Here is a 22,566-nt window from a genome sequence, read left to right on the forward strand (position 1 = left end):
GTACTGCAAAGATGCTTTCAAGCACTGTGTTTCTAACTACCATGATACTATTTTGTTTTAAATTACTGGGTGTGGGATCTCTGATCTCAGTAGGAAAGGTTGCATTCTGTCTTTTTACTGACTAATGTGAATGCCTGTTAGTTTCAGTATCTGACCTGCATAATATACAGTGAATAGGGTGAAGGTGACCGAGCCCTGGCGCGCAGATTGCCCAGAGAGGCTGTGGAGTCTCCATCTTTGGAAATACTCATAAGCCACCTGGTTGTGGTTCTGGACAACTGGCCCTGCTTGTGCAGGGGAGGTTGTTCAAGATGACCCCCAAGGTCCCTTCCAACCTCATCCATTCTGTGATTCTGTGAAAAATTTCAGGATCATGAGGTGAACCTTTCTATACCCTCAATATGTAATAGTCATAGAGGAGAACTAGTTTAAACCAAATGATTAACTTGCTAACTTGCACCCTAAAAAAGAAGAAAAACATGATTTTTTTATTTGAATTTAATTACTTTAATTATTATAAATTATTACCAAGTGTTGGTAGTCATTAATATTAGAACCCAATTACCATGCTTCTTTTTGTGTTTTCTTTTTATTTTAATCTTAAGTAATTTTTGTTTCTGTTTCCCTCTTTAGCCAGCAATGTGGAAGTGCTGATGTCTGGAAATGTTCGCTGCTACAATGTTATAGTGGAAACCATGAAAAGATTCCCCAGTAGTGAAACCGTTCAGGAAGCCTGTTGCTGTTTGTTGCATAAGCTTACATTGGGTAAGTTCACAAAGCTGGTGTTAGTCAGCTTACTTTGTGTAAGAACTGGAGGTACTGACATGAAATGTTAGGCCAATTAGAGAGCTACTGTTCCAGTGAATCCTCAGGACGGCGTATAACTCAATTTTTCTACTGACATGAAGGTATTGAGGCAACAGTGGCAACAACCAGTATGGAATCCTTTCGTGATAAAGGCTAGCAACAATGACAGAAACAGTCATAAAAACCAAGAGTGAAAAAGTGAGAAAAAAGGAGTATATCGATAGATCTCCCATTCTTTATGATGTTATTAAAGAATGGAAGAAAATTCCTTCCAAATTTCTTCTTTGAAGTGGTGGTGCTGGATGTTGAGATCCTGTTGGTGCTACTGAATTATGTGGGGCATGCTCTCCAAGACTGTGTTTTTCCTCCTTGCAATGCATCTACCCAAAGGCCTGTGCTGCATTCCTGCTCAGGTATGGTGCCAGCCTTGGGGGCCCTGGCCTGCAGCAGTGAAAGAACCAGTTTGCTGGACTTCCCTTGGCTTGGGTAATAGTACTTCCATTGTCTGGGTTGGCTAATGTCATGTCAAGCCAAATAATGGCAATGTCTACAAGGATTTTGTTGTGCCTCTTCCCAGCTCTGTGCTCTTACCACTATAAGAATATGATCAGATCAGTTGCAGTGGACCAGGTAATAGCAAATTCTAATGAAAATAAATACATTTTTTCCCCCGTTGTGTGAAAAAAAGGCTGTGAGTAGAGCAGCTGGAATAACCCACACTACATGGCAGGTTTTTCATCACTCCGCCAAGGTCTTTCTCATGAGTTAGACTTCCCAGTTCTTGCAGGTGGTGGCCTGAAGCTGCTGCAGATGCTGGTGCCACTGCATGACTCCTCTTAATCAAATCAGTCTTGTCCTGTCACCATCTGTTTCCGCTCCTTCATGCAGATATTGTAGAGAATGCAGATCAACCTTGAGTGCAATGGAGTGCAACTTCCAGTTCCCCTTCAAAAAGCCAAACAAACATTTAAAGAAAATGTGGCTTCTGAGGTGGTATTTGCAGTTATTTGGCAAGAGGTGGTGTTAAGCTTCAACAGCTTCCTCTGCAAGGCCGACGGAAGGCATGGTAACCAAGCACTTGTGGGGACACAGCAACTTTGTTGGCATGCTTCAATCCTGCCCTGTGTGCAACCAGCCTGACTTCATGGCCTCAGAACATGCTTTTGTGATTTGTGTTTACTGACCAACAAGTAATAGTGGCAGTTAAACAGACATGAGATCTATTAATTCTTTTTTCAGCTCCACAGGTCCCTTTCATCTTGATAAGCAGACACTTTAGGAGGAGATTGGGAATGTGTGCCCAGAGCACCAGACAGTTAGGTAGAACAGGTGTGAAATTGCTAGGTTGTCCGTCCTGTCCTTCCACGTGAGACTGGAAATAGTCTGGAAGATTTTCTTATAGCCAGTGTGGGTTCGCAAATTATTCTGATGGACACTGTTTTCCTAAACCCAAGTTAATCGGTAGTGAAATTGTAAAGTCAACATCTATTAGCTTCCAAAATCACTGTCATGTGTTCTTGCTAATCTGGTAATGACTATTCAAGATGAGAATGTCATCAGAATTTTAACTGACTGCAACCTGTTTAAGCAGCCACAAGTCCAGCATAATTACTAGTTGCATAGCCTAAATTTCTTACTTTCTGTGAGATAAGTGGCATATTTGCACAAACATGTCATTTTCAGTAAAATACAGCAAGAAACAGCAACGCTGCTACAACATGACAACACTAGTACAGACTAAGAAGAAAAATGCTGTTTCCATTTGCACTTGTGTGGGTGGTAAGGCCAAAGTTTTAGAATGAGGGATCTGGAAAGGACTTGCCTTAAAGTCTGTTCTTCGGAGTTCTGTTGACTTGGACTAACCAGGCTCAATCATCAAACACTGGGAGAGGTACTTAGTTCCCAGTGAACAACCTAGACATTGCAGGTAGCCAGCACCTATAGGGCTCAGGACCAGAACTGAGGTAAAGAAATGAAGTTAGCTTTTCTTCTAGTTCTAATTTTATTTTTCATGCACCAAAATCATGTAATTCTTAATTTTGTGCCTTATCTCAAGCACTTGAGAAACATTGATACAGATTTGAATTTCACTTTTCATGTGGTTAGTATGATTCTCATTTTTAGTAATTGAGAATTAAATAAAATTAAATATCAGAATAGAAACTGTATCTATCAGACTATATTTTACAAAGTGAGCATAGCTATATTATTGTATGCATAATTCTTGTTTGCACAACAAATGGAGAAGTTATCTTCTTTTGCTTGCTTTCATTTGTAGAATTTCTTACATTCAACCTTATATTCAATTACATGTAATGTATAGCCTTTGATAAAAGCTGTCCTTTAAATAATACATTTATCATCAAAAGCTAGTTCTTTCTGCTGTTCCAAAATGTATGTATTCTGTATTTATAAGGCTGACTTTGATCTTCTGAACAAGGAGGACAAAACTAGAGGGCAAAACAGGTTTTAAACACTTGCTTGGCAGGATAAATCAAATCACTGCAAGAATTCAAGACCAGCACTGCTTTGGTTTCCTGGCAGGAAGTCTGCAAATGATATATAGATGGTATCTTATTTTGCTGACACTGTGTATGTCATGTTGCATTAAACCTCAGTCTTCATATTAAAAATAAAGAACCTACATGTAGATCCCAGATGCTTTTTATCCTTGTCCTCTTCTTTCCACAAATAAAATACCATTGTGTGAAGCCTCCTAATAACAAATCTAATGTTTACTACAAACAAAGCTTATGCATTATGTGCTGAGAAATCTATGCTAAATGTGTTTAAAGCTATAGATGTGTGTTTACATTCATTTAATACCTTCATCTATTTTCAGGAAATTTTTTCAATATCCTTGTGTTACATAAGGTTCCAGAAGTCATTGTGAAGGCTGTGAAAACGTATTCTAAAAATGCGAAGTTACAGGCTGCAGGTCTCAGCTGTTTAGCTCTTCTCAGTAAGTAAATTCATTCTTAAGCACATAAATAAATTACTTATGAAATAAACAAGTAAATGTTTTCATACTGGTGATTTCCTGTAATTATTCTTAATTCTGCTTCTGTTTTTAATGTGGAAGCCTCAAGTAAGGTAGCTTTGATAGGGCTAGATTTCCTGCACATTTATGGTTTAGTATGACAATCCTGTGTTCATACCAGATTCCCAGATACTCAGAGCTGGGACGTTATGCTGATAGATCTTAACAAAGCAACCTGTTTGTTCATAGGCAAATATTGGATAATCCCTGATTAATATAAAATGTCTGCAGACAGCAACATGTATTTGATGCCATGTTTGCCATGTGTGGCAGTACTCATTATGTACTGCCAGTAGATTGCAACACCAAGTTAATGCTTGTGCCTGAGTTCTGAAATCAAAGAAAAGGTTTAACCTTTTCCTTGAGTACGCTCCAGTTGTTATTTTTAAACAGAAATTAGTTACCTAGTGGCACAAAGCTAAAGATCAGATCCTATTAGTCTTTGAGTAATATCAATGTCAGCAGAAAGGCTGTGTAACAGTCCTCACAATAGCAAATGTTAGTAATCAGCATACACTCCAGTAGACTTCAGATACTATGGTCAGTGTTGATACCTTTTTTTCTTAAATGCTAAAAAACACAGGTATGAAATGATTTATTTTACATTTCAATGCGCTTTCTGGGACCTACTGTTTCTCTCAGCAATTGCAATTTATATTTTTAAATGTCATATCTTCAGAGTGAAGATGGCTCAGCGATAAGTGGTTACGTGCAAATGAACCACAGTTATATTTTATGTGTGTGGTGTTCTGTATATAAATGCATAACAGAACAAGTATGTGCTGCTCTTTTCAGAACCTGACCATTGACTGATCTGTAACTATCTATATAACTGGCTACACTAAAGTACTACATAGCAAGGGGTTTTCTTATTCCTTTTATAACCTTGGAGACGTCTCAGTTCTGTCACAGAGCAAAAGACTTCTCCCTTCCCAGAAAAGACTAATCCTCCAGCTGACTTTCCTACACAGGCAATGGGAGCACCTCCATGACTACAGTTAAGACATAAGTGTTTTGTCTTTGCAATAAGAATTGATTGTAAATATTTTGTATTTCAAGCTGAAACAATATTCCTAAACCGAGACTTAGAGGAAAGAAAAGAAGAGGAGGAGGAAGAAAAATTATGCTGGTTGGAAGCATGCTACAGAGCATTAGAACTACACCGAAAAAACACAGATGTACTGGTGAGAATTTCTGGATGATGGGGGTGTAGAAAGACAGCATTACACGTTAAATAAAACATTTAGCAGCATAATTTTCTCTCATATATCCTCAGACAAACTAGGTCTGAGGGACTGTATTAGCCTTGGAAAAAAATTCCCTTTCATTCCATCCTTACCTTTGTTCACCCCAAGCAGTTTCAGTCACTCCTTTGGATCAAATGTGGTTAGGTAGTTGAGACTTAGTGCCTGGAACTTCGGCCACCCAAAAGCTTGTTGCTTTGTATACAAAAGCTCAGCTGCTCTGTATACAGCAGCAAAACACAGGCTCATCAGCTGAAGAATTAATGTTGGCCTAATGTAGGTAACAAAATGAAAATCAAATAATAAGAACGTGGCACATGCTTGTAACTGAGTTCTATCCCAGATATAAAAACGCAGCAGTCCATACTTTGTTGTATTTCTACATAAAGCAACTAACACCTTTATCATGGACAGAACAAGTCTCAAACTTTTTTTTTTTTTTTTTCTATTCTGAAGGTTTATTTCTTCAATCCTTTTGTTTCCTCTTTTTTTGTATTTAGGAGGCTGCATGCTGGGCTTTGAAAAATCTGTTCCTGTATCAACGCAACCTTCATGAAAAGATTGGAGATGGAGATAATCAGTCAGTATTAATACCTTTTACTGTATTTTTGGAAATGAAAAAAAAAAGTGGCCTACTATTTGGCCATTTGGGGGTCTCATGTTTCAGTTATTTTTATTTCTTGTTTTCTAATACATGATGAATTGCATGACAATCAACATAGAAAGTTTCTTTCTTGAAAAGTATTCTAATCTCCACATAGACCAAATTGTTAGTGTTTTAATAAAGAGTCAGGACACAGTCTTAATAGAGTGAATTTATACAGTTTACAAGGAACTTCATTTTCAGTTGAAAAAAGGGATAGGGGGGATTAAAGAATGTAAGAGTAGGGAAAATAGAGGAGATTCAGATTAAGTAGGTAGGAAGAATAGAAAAGCAGCACACGTTTTCCCACAAGTCAGATGAAAGGGCATAGCAGAGGGAGCACTGGCCATCAAGGAGAATCTAGGCATGGATAAAACAGAATTTCCCTTAAACTCTTTCTCAGAGTTGTTTAAAATTTTAATCATGCAAATTTTGGTAAGACTGTTTTTTTTACTCATTTCTGCACCTCAAGTCACTTGGAAGTCATGACTCCAAGTGAATTTGGTAAGATTCAGAGTTGGCTTACACACATGGTATGCAACGATGTTGCTGTAGTGAAATAGCCAAGTTCAGTCATCTAAAAAATTAACTATGTCACTTAGTGGGTTTTTAGTAAACTGAACTATGGTTATGAAGTAACTGCTGTAGTGTGTTCCCTGTGCAGTGATTCGTTTCTCTCTGTGAAAGGTTCCCAATAGACAGAGCGGTGATGCTGTCCATGCTGATGCACTCCTCTTCAAAAGAAGTGTTTCAGGCAGCTGCTAGTGCCTTGGCAATTTTGTCACAGCAGAATGGTAAGGGAATGTAACTGTCTTTGCTTTCTGATTCTGCAGTCGTTGCTATAATATTAAATATTGATATTAAAGAACATACAAAATGTGCTAGGGTATGGATACCGTAATCCCTGTGATTAGAACATTGTAAAGTTGTGCTCAATAGGAGGTTTATTCCTTGCTTTGAAAAAGGTATTGTTAGCTAGGAGCTAGACCGACCGATGTCATCTACTTGGAGCTGGGGATGTTCAGCCTGGAAAAGGGAAGGCTCCAGGGAGGTTTCATTGTGGCGTTTCACTACTTAAAGGGGGCTTATATAAAAGATGGAGAGCGACTCTTTGCTCAATCAGATAATGACAGGACAAGGGGGAATGTTGTTAAATTAAAAGACGGGAGATTTAGACTAGATTTGAGGAGCAAATTCTTCATTGTTAGGCCCTGGCACAGGCTGCCCAGAGAAGCTGTGGCTGCCCCATCCCTGGAAGTGTCCAAGGCCAGGCTGGATGGGGCTTTGGGCAACCTGGGCTGGTGGGAGGTGTCCCTGCCCATGGCAGGGGGGTGGGACTGGGTGAGCTTTAAGGCCCCTTCCAACCCAAGCCATTCTGTGATTCTAGTACTGAAGAATTCATGTCCAAGGAAAGAGATCTTTGCCAGTTTATATACTTTAATTGCTGTTTTTTTGGAGCAGGAGACATGAGAAGAGTCTGTTCTCTCTGTGTGCTTGTTTAAATGTTTATCACATTTAAATTTCGTCAAGACCAGAATTTGTCAAAACTCACATGAGTAAGGATTACAGCCTGACAAATAACATTTTGTTAATAATACAGGGGATCTGAACAGCCACGTTTACTTCAGTAAATCAAATCTTATGTTGAAAGTTAAGCATGTGCATAACAATTTTCAAGATTGCTTTAGTCCTGATTGTGTCCCCTAGCTTTTCCTAAAATTTTTCTATTTGTGGACCCCTTCAACATTTTTCAGTGGCAGTGTGGACCTCTGGCTAGACTATTTAAGCCTACTTTGGCCTTCTTTTGTCAGATAATTTTCCCAGAATCCTTTGAAATGGTTATGGATCTCAAGTGGTTTGTACACTGTGCATTGAAAACCACTGGCTTGATATGAAGATAAGGACTAACTTAATTACCATTCTCTAGGTGAGAAAGCTTTGGTTTATCACTAGGTTACTGAGCCAACCAAGAAAATGACAAAAAAATGGTGCTAGTTACCATGATAATATAGAATATTTGTATAGTATTCAGAGCTGTATTGGCTACACTTAGAGCTCTAACATATATTTGGGTATTTGAATTTTTAAAAATGTGTGAACAAAGTAATTAGACTGGGTTAATATTTCATTTCTGAAGTCTTATTTTGGAATTTAGAAGGTTTTTTGAAAGGTAAATTCTCACTTTTCTACTGAATCACAGAGTGCAATTCAGAGAAAAAAAATGTTTAAAAATAAATATTTTTCAAAAATAAAAGTAAAGTGATATATTCTCCTTCCCCTAAGTTAAAGGTGCTAGTAAAAATACAGATGTATTTAAACTTATTAGGCACTTCAGGAATTTTAATGCTTTTGATTAAGATATGGAAATAAAGTCAGCTTCAGCTTGAATCATTTCCTATTTTAATTTACAATGCTATAACACGTATGATTTTGAGGGAAAAAATCAAAATGAGAAAAAAAAATTAGTAGTACTGTTGTTTTTTTAGAACTCTTTATATAGGGAGAAAGAGATTTGCTTATGGGATGCTTGCTGTTTTGTCTTGTAGGAAATATTAGGAAGACACTTTTGTCTAAAGGAATACACATGAATGTTTTGGATATAATGAGGAAACATCCGCATTCCCCTGAAGTGGCTGAAAGCGCCTGCAGAATTCTGAATCACGTTTTCAAAGGAAGGTAATACACTTAGAAATACGTGACCACTTTCAAAGCGAAGGTTTGTGAGATTCAGTGCTGTTAATTGATTACATTTAAATTACTGACTGTTTCACTTATGTTAAAATTGACCACAGTCTGACAGCTCTATTCAAGACACTGAATCACATCTAGCCCCTCCTGTTAGCCACACTGATTTCCATTGAGAGCTAAAAATTTTCACACAATATTAACTCTAATTATATATATATATGTGTGTACGTATATATATATATATATATAATTAGAGAAACTATATATATATATATATAAAAGAAACTTATATATATATGTATATAAAAGTTTCTTTTGTAAAGGCTTTTGCAAATGCTCTAGGACATGACTCAGAAAGAAGATCTCAAAATTCCATAAACATGTTTACAGGAATAAAATGTATTATAAAATAAAATAAGAAAGTGACCTTAGAAATAAATTAGTAGCCTTTGGCTACTATCATTTCTAAGTTAATGTCGTTGTGCTGTAGTTGTTTTTTTTTCCTTCAAGATTAGAAACTGACATGATTGATGTTTTTCTGTTTATTCTGCAAGTATCTGGCAATTCATCAATATGTTATGGCGACTATGAAACAGTAAATTAGAGAAGATCTATCTTCTCATATGTCTGCACTAGAATCAAAGAGAAATACATGAATCCACCATTCACCCTGAGTGAAGTACTATACTGCGTACCAGCGTTCTGGACTGAATTGAAAATTACCTCTCAGTAGTCTCAAATTGGATTAATTACATACTCTACATTCATGAAATGACATGAAAATAACATGTTTGCTATGCTAAAGAAAAGAAACATAGTTGAGTTTATATTTTGTAACTAAAACAGATTTGCATTGTAATAAAGGGATGTCACACCATACTAATGAAAGAAGCAAATGTATAAAATCTATAAATGTTTTTTTTTTTAATTTAAATTATTTAAATTTTATAAATAATATTTTCAGTTTCCCTCATCTGGATATAATGACAGTAGCTGCATCAGAAGTTGTAAAAGCCATGAGGAAACATGAAAAATCACTCTCTGTACAACTGGAAGCACTTCGAGTCCTTTTACACTTCATGATGCCTGGTAAGTCATTTAAAAATATAATTGGTGTGACTTCATATGTCAAATCAGAGAATTTAATTAGATAGCTTGGTTTTAGTCTTATCTAATGAGACAGCCTTTAATAGGACTTAAAAAAATACCAAAATTCTGTATTTGACAGAGCAACTGTAACTTTAGAATGTACAAGATGGAGAGTCCATTGAAAATAACAAGCCAAAATTATCACTGCTGATATCCCTTTGATTTCATCAGTAATGATTTAGCTCTGCTGCTTCTGTGGAGCCACTACTGTGGTTGCATACTCCTACCATGATTTCATGATTTTTAAGTGAGAGCAAGCAGTGATAATGATATCAGCATGGTTTTACCACAAAATACAATTGTTTTGATAGTATCTCTTGGAAGAAACATCAAAACTAGACCTCTGACACTAAGAAAGTGATTCAAAGATATGAAAGCTACTATTACATGCTATTTTCTCCAGCAAAGGAGAAACCAAACTGACTAGCTTAGGAATTCCTTTTCCCCCCCAAAAAAACTGTTTAAGAGCAATCTACATTATGAAAAAAGTGTGTGTTTGTTGTTTTTTTTTTTTTATTTCCATACCTTTAACAGAGTATGGGGGAAGTTTTATCTCTTCTTTATCAGTTTACTGCTGTATATCCCATTTTTCTTTCCCCAGTGTTAAATGTGAGAGTACAAACATGCTGATTTTTTTCCAAACAGGTTTTTGCAAGTATCTTTCATGAATTTTAGTTGCATATTACAAAACCAATAGTTTCTAATCTAGTCGCTCCACTAGCATGCAGATTGATTATAGATTTCCTTTTTTTTCCTATTCATTTAATTATAATTCCAATTCTTTCCTACTTTTTCAATAAACAAGGGGATTAAGACTTTATACATATATTCTAACATGTAGGCAAGAGTATTTTTTGGTGAGAATCCTTAAAGTGAGGCCCTTCTAGAGTGCAATGAAACAAACAATACACAGAGCGGATGTTAAAATATGCATGTTAATTAGGGAATAAATAGTCATTTATGGGAAAATAGTAATCAGAAAAATACGAATGCTGAATTGACATTTAAAGGATATCTAAGTACTTTCTGTAGTGCCATTTGCCTGCAAGTGCTAATAGCTACTGGAAAGGTAAATCTGAAAGACCATTCTGTGTTCTTTAATTTGTACTCACCTTTCACTTATTTCATCTGTTGGTAAAAGTCAGCCTCTGATGTACTGCCAAGTGAAAAGGAACAAATAGTTTATGGCTTCCTTATAGAGTCTCCTCCCCAGAAGGAAGAAGCATTCTGAAGTGGTTATCTGGAACACCAAGAAACCATATAGCTCAAGGAAGTACTAATGTATTGCAGTGTTCCTTAGGCAAAATTCTTTGGCATGATTTTGCATTTTCACAGTAAGTAGTGAGCAAACATATGGTGAAATTATCATTTCAAACACGATGTACCCAATGCTGCATTGTAAATCTGGAAGAACTCCAGTCTCTATCACTGCAGCATTCTGAAAATGTCGTAAGATTAGAAGTATGCCTGCAGAGTCATTTAGCCTGTGTGTTCAATCTGATTGTAATACTGTGTTAATAATACTGGGTTAATAATGGGGAGAATATTAAATCTGTTCTTCTGAAGAAGCCTGTTTTCCATTGTTTCAGATACAAAGAATGACCAGAATGGTTCTTTGGGAGATATGGGAGATGCTGCTTTCACACTTACTGTAAAAGTCATTAAAAGCCAGTGTCTGTTGGAGGGAACTCATTCATTGGTGCTTGGTGCTTTGAACAGGGTATGGTTAAAGATTTATCCTAATGAATATTGTCACTATTTTACATGTGCAGTGAGGAATCATTTATAATTCGTAGTTCCATGGTGATTTTCCTATTGATTGGATAAAATCAATCTCAACCTTGAGTTTCATTTATTATTGGGTGTTTCTTTTCTACTTTAGAGTACATTAGATCATCTTTTACATAGTAATTCTAGGGGATACTTACACAGTGATGATTTTTTTTCAAGCATTTTATTTGTAATTTTGTTATGGACTATTTTATACATGAAAGGTGTTCTTGTGTCTTTGCCTCAGCTGTGCATAGAGCCAAGTGGTTCTTTAGTATAGCTTTCATTGATACATACTTTTTGTTTTCAACAGAACAGTGTTTCTCACTTGTCTCCATTCTTTGCATTATTCAATTCCATGACTTTCTCCAGCCACTGGAAGGCAAAATGATCACAGTGCCTTAAAGTGGAATCTGAAAAGTGAAAGGCATCACTGCCAAAGCAGGCCCGGGCTAAGCAGAGATAGTACTTGGCACTTTGCACAGCAAATTAATCTTAAATCCTGGTGACAGGAAATTTTTAACTTCCTGGCCTTCAGAAGATTCCCACTGGTTTACAGGTTTCACATGACCACAATCAAAATGGATACAGCACTTCATGATTTTCTAGAAGTCTGTTAACAACTTTAGACTTGGCAAAAACCTTCAGTCAAGGAAATATGTCTTGAACATCTGTTATAAAAGTCAGAGCAAATGATGTATCAGCAAAAGAATGCTGAAATCTAAAGGACATTTATTGACCTTAAGACCTAGGATACAGGAATTAACAAGGCAAAATTATTTTTTACTTCAGACTTCGTCAAAGTTTTCAGTGCTTTTTTACCACCTCGATGGCTTTTTTGAACTTGCTGGTTTGTGATTTTGGGTACTACATAATCAAGCAGAAGGGCTAGAAATTAACATATTCTTATGAAAAAGTAGAGAAGGAATAAGGAAGGAGATGGGCACAACTCCACTAAAATAATATTGCAGCTTTGCATGTCACTGTGATGTCCACACACACTTTCAGATCTAGGCCTTATCTAGGTTTCCTCCACCTAAAAGTGGGGAAAAATTGTGACAGATAATAACAAATAAGCTATTGAATTACTTTGTGATGGAAAAGAAAACTTAAAAACTTGATGTGGTGTGGCAATAGGTATCCTGCTTCATACCTTTTTCCTATCCTAACTTTATCAACAGCCACCACATTTGTCACTTGTCTCTTGCTTCACAAAACCTCGTTTGGTTACATTGAACCACAAAGGAAACACATTTCCCCACCCTCCTTTTCCTGGCAAGATCGTGTAAACTTGAGTGGTTGTAATGAAAATTAGAAAAAAAAATCATAGAATGATTTGGGCTGGAAGGGACCTTAAAGGCCACCCAGTTCCACCCCCTGCCATGGGCAGGGACACCTCCCACCAGCCCAGGTTGCCCAAAGCCCCATCCAGCCTGGCCTTGGACACCTCCAGGGATGGGGCATCCACAGCTTCTCTGGGCAGCCTGTGCCAGGGCCTCACCATCCTGAATGAAGAATTTCCTCCTAACCTCTAAGCTAAATTTTCCCTTTTTTAGTTTAAAACTATTCTCCCTTGTCCTGCCACTATCTGATTGAGCAAAGAGTCACTGTCCACCTTTTTTATAAGTTCCCTTTAAGTAGTGAAATGCCACTGTAAGGTCTCCCCAGAGCTTTCTCCAGACTGAACATCCCCTGCTCTCTCAGCCTTTCTTCATCGGAGAGGTGCTCCAGCCCCTTGATCATCTTTATAGCCCTTCTGTGGGCTCACTCGAATGTGTCCATATTATTTTTACATTGGGGGCCCCAGAGCTGAACGCAGTGCTGCAGGTAGGGCCTCATGAGAGCAGAGCAGAGGGGGACAATCCCCTCCCTGGACCTCCAACTCCTCTGTTGATGCAGCCCAGGACACGGTTGGCTTTCTGGGCTGCAGGTTCACATTGCTGGCTCATGCTGAGCTTCTCATCCACCGACACCCCCAGGGCCTTCTCCCCAGGGCTGGCCTCATTTCGTTCTCTGCCCAGTCTGTGTTTGTGCTTGGGGCTGAACTTCATGAGGTTTATGTGGGCCCACCTTTCAAGCCTCTCAAGGTCTGTCTGGATGGCATTTCTAGTCAGCAGAAACTTCACTGGCCTGCCAGAGCTTCTCAAACGTGATGAATAGTGGCTTAGCAAGTACATCTGCCAGTTTCCTCAGGACCTGTGGATGTGTCTCATCAGGTCCCATGGACTTGTACGCCTTTAGGTTCCTTAGATGCTCTCAAACCAGATCTTCCTACTCTCTGGTAGAAATCTGAGGGTATGAGCAACTGAAACTTTGATTGAAAAGGAAAACTTTTTGAAATTGTAATTATTGCTATTTACTGTCACATCAGCTTTAATTTGACATACTTCTTTGAAAAATTATCACTATCAACTCTTCTATTGCCATTGTACCAAAACAAAGTGTTGATCTGATTTTATATTCGTTTCTCTGTTAGTTTATTGGAAATCCTAGCATTCAGAGGTGTGGATTGAAACTGCTTACTTCTGTAGCTGAGTGCACTGGTGCATTAGAAATTTTAACCCAACAAGGAGCTACTGACACTGTGCTTCACACCCTGCAGATGTATCCAGATACACAAGGTATGGAAGTTATTTTGTTAGTTCAACTTGAATGATATAGTAGAAGGGGTTGATTAACCATATAATCTGTAGCCTATTGCGCTCTTTAGTACTCGATGTGAAGTAGGTTACATGGCAGTAAAAGGCAGCAGTACTGTGTAGTCCCCAGGTTTATCCAATTTCTAGTTATGCTTGGCCCTGTAATAGGTGATGCAAATAACTTTCTAGCACATTAGCTATATCACACTCTATTTAGGTCATGGGTTTATCCTACTCAGAATGTCTGAATAATCAACATTATTATTTTTTCTTTATTCTTCAAGACATACAGTGTTTGGGTTTGAGTCTTCTGCGCTCTTTGATTACAAGGAGGAGTTTGTGTATTGCAACTATGCATGTCCTGGCAACAGTTCTGGTTTCTACTCTGCGGCGATTTAAAGAGGTCACTGAAATCCAGATGCATGTATGTGTTATTTCTACTTACAAAGATAAAAGTGAAAGGCAAAAGTTTATGAAATTATTTTAATGTAGCTGTATTTGAAGTATAATTCTTTATTTTAATCACTTCATTTTTATTTTGTTGCAGTTACTAGTTATAAGCCTTTAAAATTAAACCAGTATGATTGCCAGAGAGATGGGTTTCTTGGAACCATATATTCAATTCAGTCCAAAATATAAAAGCACAAGTTTGGTTGTTTATCTAGCAAACTAGAACAATTTTTTTGGTCACAGTCCATTATTCAGTCAATCCAGAATCATGCAGTGAAGCAACCATCATTATAGTATAAATCACTCTTTCTTTTAAAAAGTGAGGGAAAATACCCTAGTTCACAGCCCTGTCACTAGCAATAGGCTCTGTTTAAGAATTTTTTATTTAAGAAAGACATCTGTGTCAGAGTGACAGATTTTGAATCTACTTCTGAACATGGAAGTAGAGTTCTCCTTATTCTGTCAGAGAAATCATGTTCAGACTTCCTCATGTGAAAGTTCTGTTTCCTCTGCTCTGGAAGCTTTCCCTGTTTGTTGCCAGTTTCATTTTCTGGTGGAATGAAGCTTGCCTGTGAGATCAGCTTCTTGTCAGAGTTTCTGCACTTCTGTTTCAGATCAGTCAGAACTATCACAAGTACAGCCTCCTATTTTTACTTCTGTTTTTCCCACAGTTCCTAAGTTTTGCTTAGGAACCAATATAAACTAGCATAAAGAGAGATCAAAATAATGTGGAGGAATAAAGAAGTTGCGTAAAATCATTTAGTCTTAATGACATTTGGACAAGAGTCCATGATTTACCCAGTTCACCCTTCTGTGTGAACTTTACTTGTGGAATCACAGGATAATTTTGTATTATTTTTTTTTTTAGTTTCTAGATATTCAGTTTTTCATTTAGCCTATATATATATTTTATTATTATTTTTTTTTTAATTCAAGGATTCTGGAGCAACACACTGGGTCAGGCAATGCATCGTCATCCCATATCCTTAGGAGCGGATTGTTTCCTCTGTAAATTTTCAGGAAATCACATGTACATGTGCCAGGCAGGATGCTGTCAGATATTACTGTGCATAACTGCGCTTTTCAAAATGTCAGTTCATATCTGCTTTTGTGGGTCAGCTATGCAAGCATGAGACTGCAGCTGTATTAAACACTGAAACACCAGGGTGTCTTCCTTCTTTGCTAATGTGTTATAATTTGTGAATTATTGAATGTTTAAAAGAAAAACAAAAAATGAAGCTGCAGTTTGATTTGTTTCATAACTTGTTTTAAAATGACTTTGTGCTTACAGTCTTTTTGTTATATTTGTAGGGATTTCATGCAATCTTGTCAATTCTTAGTTTGTCACCTTGCTTCGCCAAGCTGCTGGTACACGAATCCTTTGACACAGTCATTTTCCACCAAATGTCTATGTGTTTCACTGACCAGCGAGATCGACAGGTATCTTCTCTCTTTTGGCAGCTCAATATCTGAAAAACTTTGGTGCTTTCTCAGTCCTAACTTTGATTGTTTGTGTTCCCTTTCAGTTTCAAAGCCTGTGTTGTAAATGCTTTGCTAAAATAGCGGAAAATGATGATTTAAAAAGTGTGATGCTTGAAAAAGCATGTATGGAGTGCAATAGTATCATGGCTGAATGTTTAATTCTGCTGGGAGCTGATATTAACAAGAAGACAAAGACAAGCTCTTTGATCTATCAGGTAATATATGGAAAGATACGTAGTTTCATTGCTATAAAATATCAGCTTTTGGGTTCTTTTCTCTTTTTGTGTATAGCTGTATAAGCCATAACACAGTTGTACTCTCTAGGGCAATCTAACTGTGACTTAAGTGTTGACAACCATTGCTATTCCGGGTGACTTCAGGCAGTCTGATACTTATTGAAACACCCTTCACTTCGTTGAGGCTCATAGTTACTGTCGCTTAGATTATGCCTGCACTGCTGGTTTGGTTCTGATGCAAGATTGTTCACCCTGCTCATGTGCAAACCAGGGTTCACTCAAGTACTGACTTTGCCTTAGCTTTAGAGTAGTTTTGAGGAAGAAGACTTAAGCTCAGGCGTTGCAACCTCACAGCTGTTTCTTCTGAACTATCAGGCATAGATAGCATCAAGCCCATTAGAGCTCAGTCCATGAACATCCGATCTTCCAATTCAGCTTTTCCCAAGCACTCTGAAGTCAAAATGCAGACAGACCTGCATGCAAAACTGTCCATAACCAAGTTTGCGTGCCACTGAAAAATCCCACTCTGTCCTAGACCTTGCAATGAAGACTTTGCCTAAAGTGCCTGCCCTGGAGTGTTGGATCTTTTTTACTTTCTGTTGTTATTACAGATCAATACAGTCATCATTTTTTGTGCTGTTTTAACTATTAAGCTAGGGTTCTGACTTTCTATCAACATAACCAGAATAATACGTGTAAGAATCACGAGCTGCAATGAGTTTGATCCAAACAGTGGCCACATCCAGAGCCTGAACTCTCTGAAATACACTTTACGACAGCCACAGGCAAACATCCCATCTGGATTCAAGTGTGCCAACAGATGAGATTCACACCTGATCATAAGTATTCCCTGCTAAATGTGCCTGTCTTTAAAACATTTGGAGAAACTGTTTGTATGAGTGCTTCTTAATTTTGCTTCAGTGTCACAATTTTAAATTCTTGGTCTGAGATAACTCTACCAAGTACTGCTTGAAGTAAATTTGGAAGTGAAGAATGAAGATTTCTGCCAGCAGAGCTGGCTGGGTGATAAAGCACAGATGGATTTGGAACAGGCCATGAAGTCTGAGGCAGGCAAATCAGTGTTAGTGAACCCCAGTGGAAATACTGAAGTAACTGGAAGTATTTCTAAAAAAAATATTTGTAACATTCATAATCAACACTGCTCTGTTTAGCAATGCAAGTTGAGAGACTGAAGGGAGTGGAGCTGACTGAAACCAGTGGACTTGAGCTCCCTAGCACTAAGCAGAGCTTAATGAGTCTCAATGTTATTGGCTTTTCATCTGGTATCCTGATAACGTGGCAAAATAACCACAAAGTGTTTTTTCCACTGAACCACAGACCACATGCAATAACCAAATTACATAAATTACCATTCATTTTTGTCTAAAAATTGGGTGTACTCATGGCAGAAATTACAATTACAGAACTCAGGCATTTGCTATATTTTGGTAAAGACTTGATGAAAGTGGGAGTTGGTACTCAAATGCCTTAAGCAGGCATGTGCCCTGAGGTGTAGGGAATTGTGTAATTGAAAAGGGGGCATGAGCCTAAAAATGTCATGAATCTGAATTTGAGAATGTCTGACTGCAGTCTCAGCTATTGTTTGAGTCCCTCACATAAACTTGTTTGTTTTTCTGTGTTAGGTTTGTGAAAAAGGAAGTAGTCCTAAATTGGTGGAATTGCTGTTAGCCAATGGTGCTCGGGAGCAAGATGTTCGGAGTGCTTTGGCCATCAGCATAAAGAGAGGAGATAGCCAAATCATCAGCTTGCTCTTAAAGAAGCTTAGCCTTGATGTTGCCAACAGCAGTATATGTCTTGGAGGATTTGGTATAGGGAGACTCGAACCTTCCTGGCTCATTCCTTTGTTCCCAGATAAACTTACTCCGTTAAGGAAACAAAGTGAGTATACACAGAATTTGCTATACTTCATGTGTTTATATCTATTGATGGTATTAATTAAGTGTTTTTTATCACGACTTTCAGTTGAGAATCTCTTTATGGTGCTTAGCTGGTTGTAGAAAGATTGCCAAGCCTTGAAAATGCACCAAGTATTTCTGTTACTATTTTAAGCTATATGAATTTCTTGGAGAACATGTTACCATCTCGATTTCTTCTTCATATAGATGCAGGTTCTGTACTGGCAAGAATGGTGCTTAGATACCAGATGAAGAATATTTCAGAGGATAGATCAGGAGCCTGCTCTGATTTAAACTTCTCTGAAGATGGAATGGATAAAAACTATGATTGGAATTTCATTCCTGACCCACTAGTGGACAGTGTTTTTCCTTTGAATGATGATATTGATAGTGAAGGTAAATGTTTTCTTTTTTTAATTTTTTTTCCTATTATAGTCGCAGTGTAGCTTACTGGGGTTTGGCAATAACTATGAATTCCTTCAAATTATATAGGAAATTATGAAACCATCAGCTGAGGAATAAATAATGTGCAAAAAAGAAATCATAAATCAGGTCCACTGGAAAATTGTTTATGGTTAGTACATTCTATATCTGTGAAATTAGCACCTTATTTTTTTTCAATTATCCATTTAAAATCAGTTCTTTCTGAACTGAAATGCATTCAGTTGCTTTCTTGTAGAAAGGGTGGAATTCATCTAACCATATTCAGATAATGAGTATTTTACTATTTTGATGCCTGTTTCTGGGCTAAGCTTACATCAACTGTTTTGATGTCTGTTTCTTAGCAATTCTTGTATTCTCCCTTTATAGTCAATGGCAAAAAGCAAGTGCTTCAAAAGCACATTGTCTCATCATGAAGTCAGATGAATTGTGATTCAAAAATGCCCTGTTCCCACTGTTGTCAGTAAATGAAGAAAACACAACTAAATTCGGTACAGAGGACTATATTATTAACAAATAAGTAAAGTGAAATAAGCTTCCCAAAGCTATCCCAAAGATATCTAACTGATGAGAAAGTGTAAGTGACAAGTCTGTGTTCAGTCCAACATTGTTCTTGGTAGCCATGTCAAGAAATCCGAATGCCTTTAACATACGAAAAACAGCATTTCTGTCTGCAGCATCAGTAACTTAATAGCAACAGTAAGTGTTCTTATCTTATAATGTGCCTTTTATTTATTCAGGAGTCACTGTTGTATTTTAGAAGTGTTAGATACTTAAAATCATCACAGATGAAGAATTTGAATTTTGGAATCAGAGAACCATAATGATTTTTTTTGGTTGGCTTTTGTTCTTTTCGTTCAGCACCATTTTCATTTCTGTAGGACCGTGGCACAGACCTATGACACTGATAGGTACTGTTTTCACATAGAAAAGCTGTTAAGTCTTACATAAATTATGGTAAAAAAAAAACATAGGTTTCACTAACAGGAGTGCTTTTAGGAGTTAAAAAACTAGCTTTGAAAGGAAGAATACTAAATGAGTCTAGACGACCCTAAATCACCAGAGCCAGAGAAGTATTTGATGTTTGATTTTCAGTAAGGGTGTGAGTGCAAAAGTATCTATTCAAATACATTTTCTTTATTAAAAAGTTACTGATGCTGCAGTAGTACAAAGGTGTGTCATAAAACATGTATAATAATACAAACCTGATGGAAATTTTAAGCAATAAAGCACCAATGTAACAACCTACAGTTTATATGTAGAACATACCAGGTAAGTATGTTAATATCATTGGCCTATTGCACACACAATTAACCATTTAGTTCCTGCTGTTATTGATGCTTTTGAAATATATCTCTCCTTTGTGTGTCAGCATCTACGTTACAGTTGAATTCAGCTTTAAATATATTTTCTTATTTACCTGTCTTCCTGTGTTGTTGCTTTGTACTAGGAAGTGAAGGTTCACTTTTTACAAAAAAGAAGTCCAATTCCATTGCAGTTGCGGACTTATATTGTAGGGAAAATGCCTTTCAAAGAGGTTCTTCTGCTTTGCCGCGACATTCCTACTCTCTGGTAAGTCAGATCCTTATTCGTATCAGGTTCCTTATAAATCCATCTGTGTTGCCTACTGTGAAACTGTTAATAATCAAGTGTAAGGATAGGTCTTGAAATTACATGGGCTCTTGCCTGAATGTTGCTATTTAATGCTCCCTTCTATTGCTGTGTAATTACTGTGCTCCAGATTACCTGTATAGATGAGAGTTTATTTCAGCAAAAATTTATGATCAATAAAAAAATGTGTTCTTCCAAGTTGCTCAGATTTCCAGTTGGATGTTCTGGTACTGTTCAAATACAAATACAAAAAATAAGGTTCTGTTCACAAAGACTTAACTATCCTGTAGCGAAGCTGATCTCTGGAGTGCCTCTGTGGTCAATGCAGAGACAGATTTCTCAGGATGACAAATCAGTGAAGTCAAAGTCAAGTTCCCTTGAAAGGAGTGTGTCTCTTTCCATTGTCTGCAAAATCAGAGAGACTGGCTTCCTTGGAAAAATTAGTTTTTGCAATATCTTGCTTCACCCTCTCAGCCTACCCAGGTGGAAGTCATTTTAGGTTGTTAAAAAACACACTATATCCATTGCACATCAAAATCTGCTCTTGTTTTATATTGCATGGATCAGTAATTTTCATAAAAATGTGGCCTGGTGGTATTTTTAGAGTTTAAAAATTCAGTCTCTGTGTTACCCTGGGGAGATCTGATAAAAAGAAATGACAAAAAGAAATCTACTGTATTTAGATCATTTCATATATCTGCATATGTCCACAGCTGTTATTTCTTTGTTATTCTATTTTGGGATTTTCCAGGGACCTGGCACAGAGTATGAACCATCAGTGAAACAAAGAAGGAAACTATTGCCTTCAGACGAATCTCCCAGTAAGTAAACTACAGTTTAGGATATATATATGATGTTTCATCTTTAATGCTTTCATAAGCATAGCACACAAAGGTTTTAGTTAGATTATATGTTTGTTTACAAAGAGGAAGATACATATTGAAATACTACCATGGAGTACAAATACAGTATATATAGTGAAATATTTTTTCCTGGGCTTCACAAGTAATTTATGTAGAGTTTTACAAACAATGTAATTTCATGGGTGCCATTACTAGCTTTCAAAACCCACTTTTGTTGTGTAATGCATAAACCTATTTCTCTTCCCTACTGTCTTACAAATTTGTCTTCTGAAAGAAATATTCATGGATTTTGGATCTTGTTTGGATCTTGAACCAAACATTCACGGTCTTCTGCTTCTTTAGATCCTAAGCTGATTCATCTTAATTTATGCATTCAATTAAATCATGCTATTTTTCCCATGTTTTTGTTTTAATAGAAGGAATCTCAAAATTCTCACCATATTTAAGACCATCAGACAGTCTTTCTTCATTGATCTCAGAGAAAGAATATATTAAATCACTAGATCTTTCATCAAACGAGCTGGAGAACATAGATGCCATCAGCCAGAATAGCAGCTTAACTAGTCATTTGGAACATCTTGAGAAACTGGAGCTCCACCAAAATGCTCTTACAAACATTCCAGAACAACTGTGTGAAGTAATTCTGCATAATTTTATATAACACAAGTCAAGATTAGTTACAATTAGTTGTTTGACTCTAACTCATAACAGTAGGAGTCTATTAACAGTACTACTCTTGAGTGTATCTTTGCATGTTTCATCCATTCTATTTGTTTTCATTTTAGATTTATGTGCAGCTAGAAATAAAAATATTTTCATGGGACTGTTTTAAAGCATTAACTTCAGAGAACTGCTCTAGAACATGTTATATTCAGTAACATAGTAACATAAATGGAAGGGAGAACTGCAGGCAATTCATAACTTAGATTTTATGAAAATGAGTTAATTAATTTTAAAGAATGCTTTATATTTTAATCTTTAAGAGAAATATTACAGCTTACATTATTATGAATAATATTTTCTGCTATTTTTCCTAGTAAGACAAATATAAGTAAAGTGTATAAAACATAACTCAGCTTAAAAGATATGGATTGGTATTTTCATTACATTCTTTTTTGAAACAAGCCTTTTTTCTTTCAGAACTTGAAATGCTTGAATTATTTGGATTTGCACAGTAACCGGTTTACTTCTTTTCCTACTTACTTATTGAAAATGAATTGTATTGCAAACCTTGATATCTCTCGAAATGACATTGGACCTTCCTTTGCTTTGGATCCATGCTTCAGATGTCCAACTCTAAAACAGCTTAATCTTTCATACAATCAACTGGTGTGCACTCCTGAATTTCTTGCAAATGTCGCTGAAAACCTGGAACAGCTATTGCTAGAAGGGTGAGAGTAACGTTTGTAAATAGACTGTAGCATAACAAAAATAGCAGAAATAATGCATTTGTTATCCAGAATGGTGACTGCTGTAGCATGGAAAGGATCATTTGATCAGCAATGAGACATTGACATTGTTTTACAAATGTGTAAATTGCTACAATTTTCAATGTTGTGTTACAAAGTACATTACAACATCTGGGAA

At 36.8% G+C, this 22,566-nt stretch overlaps 1 protein-coding gene across 3 annotated transcripts in view; it reads left to right on the forward strand.

Moving 5' to 3' along the window:
* The window catches only part of LRRK2 (leucine rich repeat kinase 2), a 77,160-nt gene that overhangs the window by 14,751 nt on the left and 39,843 nt on the right, over positions 1 to 22,566 (forward strand). For all 3 annotated transcript variants that reach the window (XM_084303506.1, XM_084303507.1, XM_084303508.1), the window contains 18 exons: positions 634 to 765; positions 3,650 to 3,769; positions 4,907 to 5,031; positions 5,592 to 5,671; positions 6,422 to 6,528; positions 8,281 to 8,410; positions 9,387 to 9,511; positions 11,161 to 11,291; positions 13,818 to 13,962; positions 14,265 to 14,404; positions 15,742 to 15,870; positions 15,957 to 16,127; positions 17,792 to 18,047; positions 18,272 to 18,460; positions 19,956 to 20,077; positions 20,868 to 20,937; positions 21,396 to 21,616; positions 22,120 to 22,370. In XM_084303506.1, the coding sequence (XP_084159632.1) occupies positions 634 to 765; positions 3,650 to 3,769; positions 4,907 to 5,031; positions 5,592 to 5,671; positions 6,422 to 6,528; positions 8,281 to 8,410; positions 9,387 to 9,511; positions 11,161 to 11,291; positions 13,818 to 13,962; positions 14,265 to 14,404; positions 15,742 to 15,870; positions 15,957 to 16,127; positions 17,792 to 18,047; positions 18,272 to 18,460; positions 19,956 to 20,077; positions 20,868 to 20,937; positions 21,396 to 21,616; positions 22,120 to 22,370 (2,644 nt within the window). The remainder of the gene's footprint in view (positions 1 to 633; positions 766 to 3,649; positions 3,770 to 4,906; positions 5,032 to 5,591; positions 5,672 to 6,421; positions 6,529 to 8,280; positions 8,411 to 9,386; positions 9,512 to 11,160; positions 11,292 to 13,817; positions 13,963 to 14,264; positions 14,405 to 15,741; positions 15,871 to 15,956; positions 16,128 to 17,791; positions 18,048 to 18,271; positions 18,461 to 19,955; positions 20,078 to 20,867; positions 20,938 to 21,395; positions 21,617 to 22,119; positions 22,371 to 22,566) is intronic.

This window comes from Netta rufina, assembly GCF_964035555.1.
Source record: "Netta rufina genome assembly, chromosome: 1".
Lineage (NCBI taxonomy): Eukaryota > Metazoa > Chordata > Aves > Anseriformes > Anatidae > Netta > Netta rufina.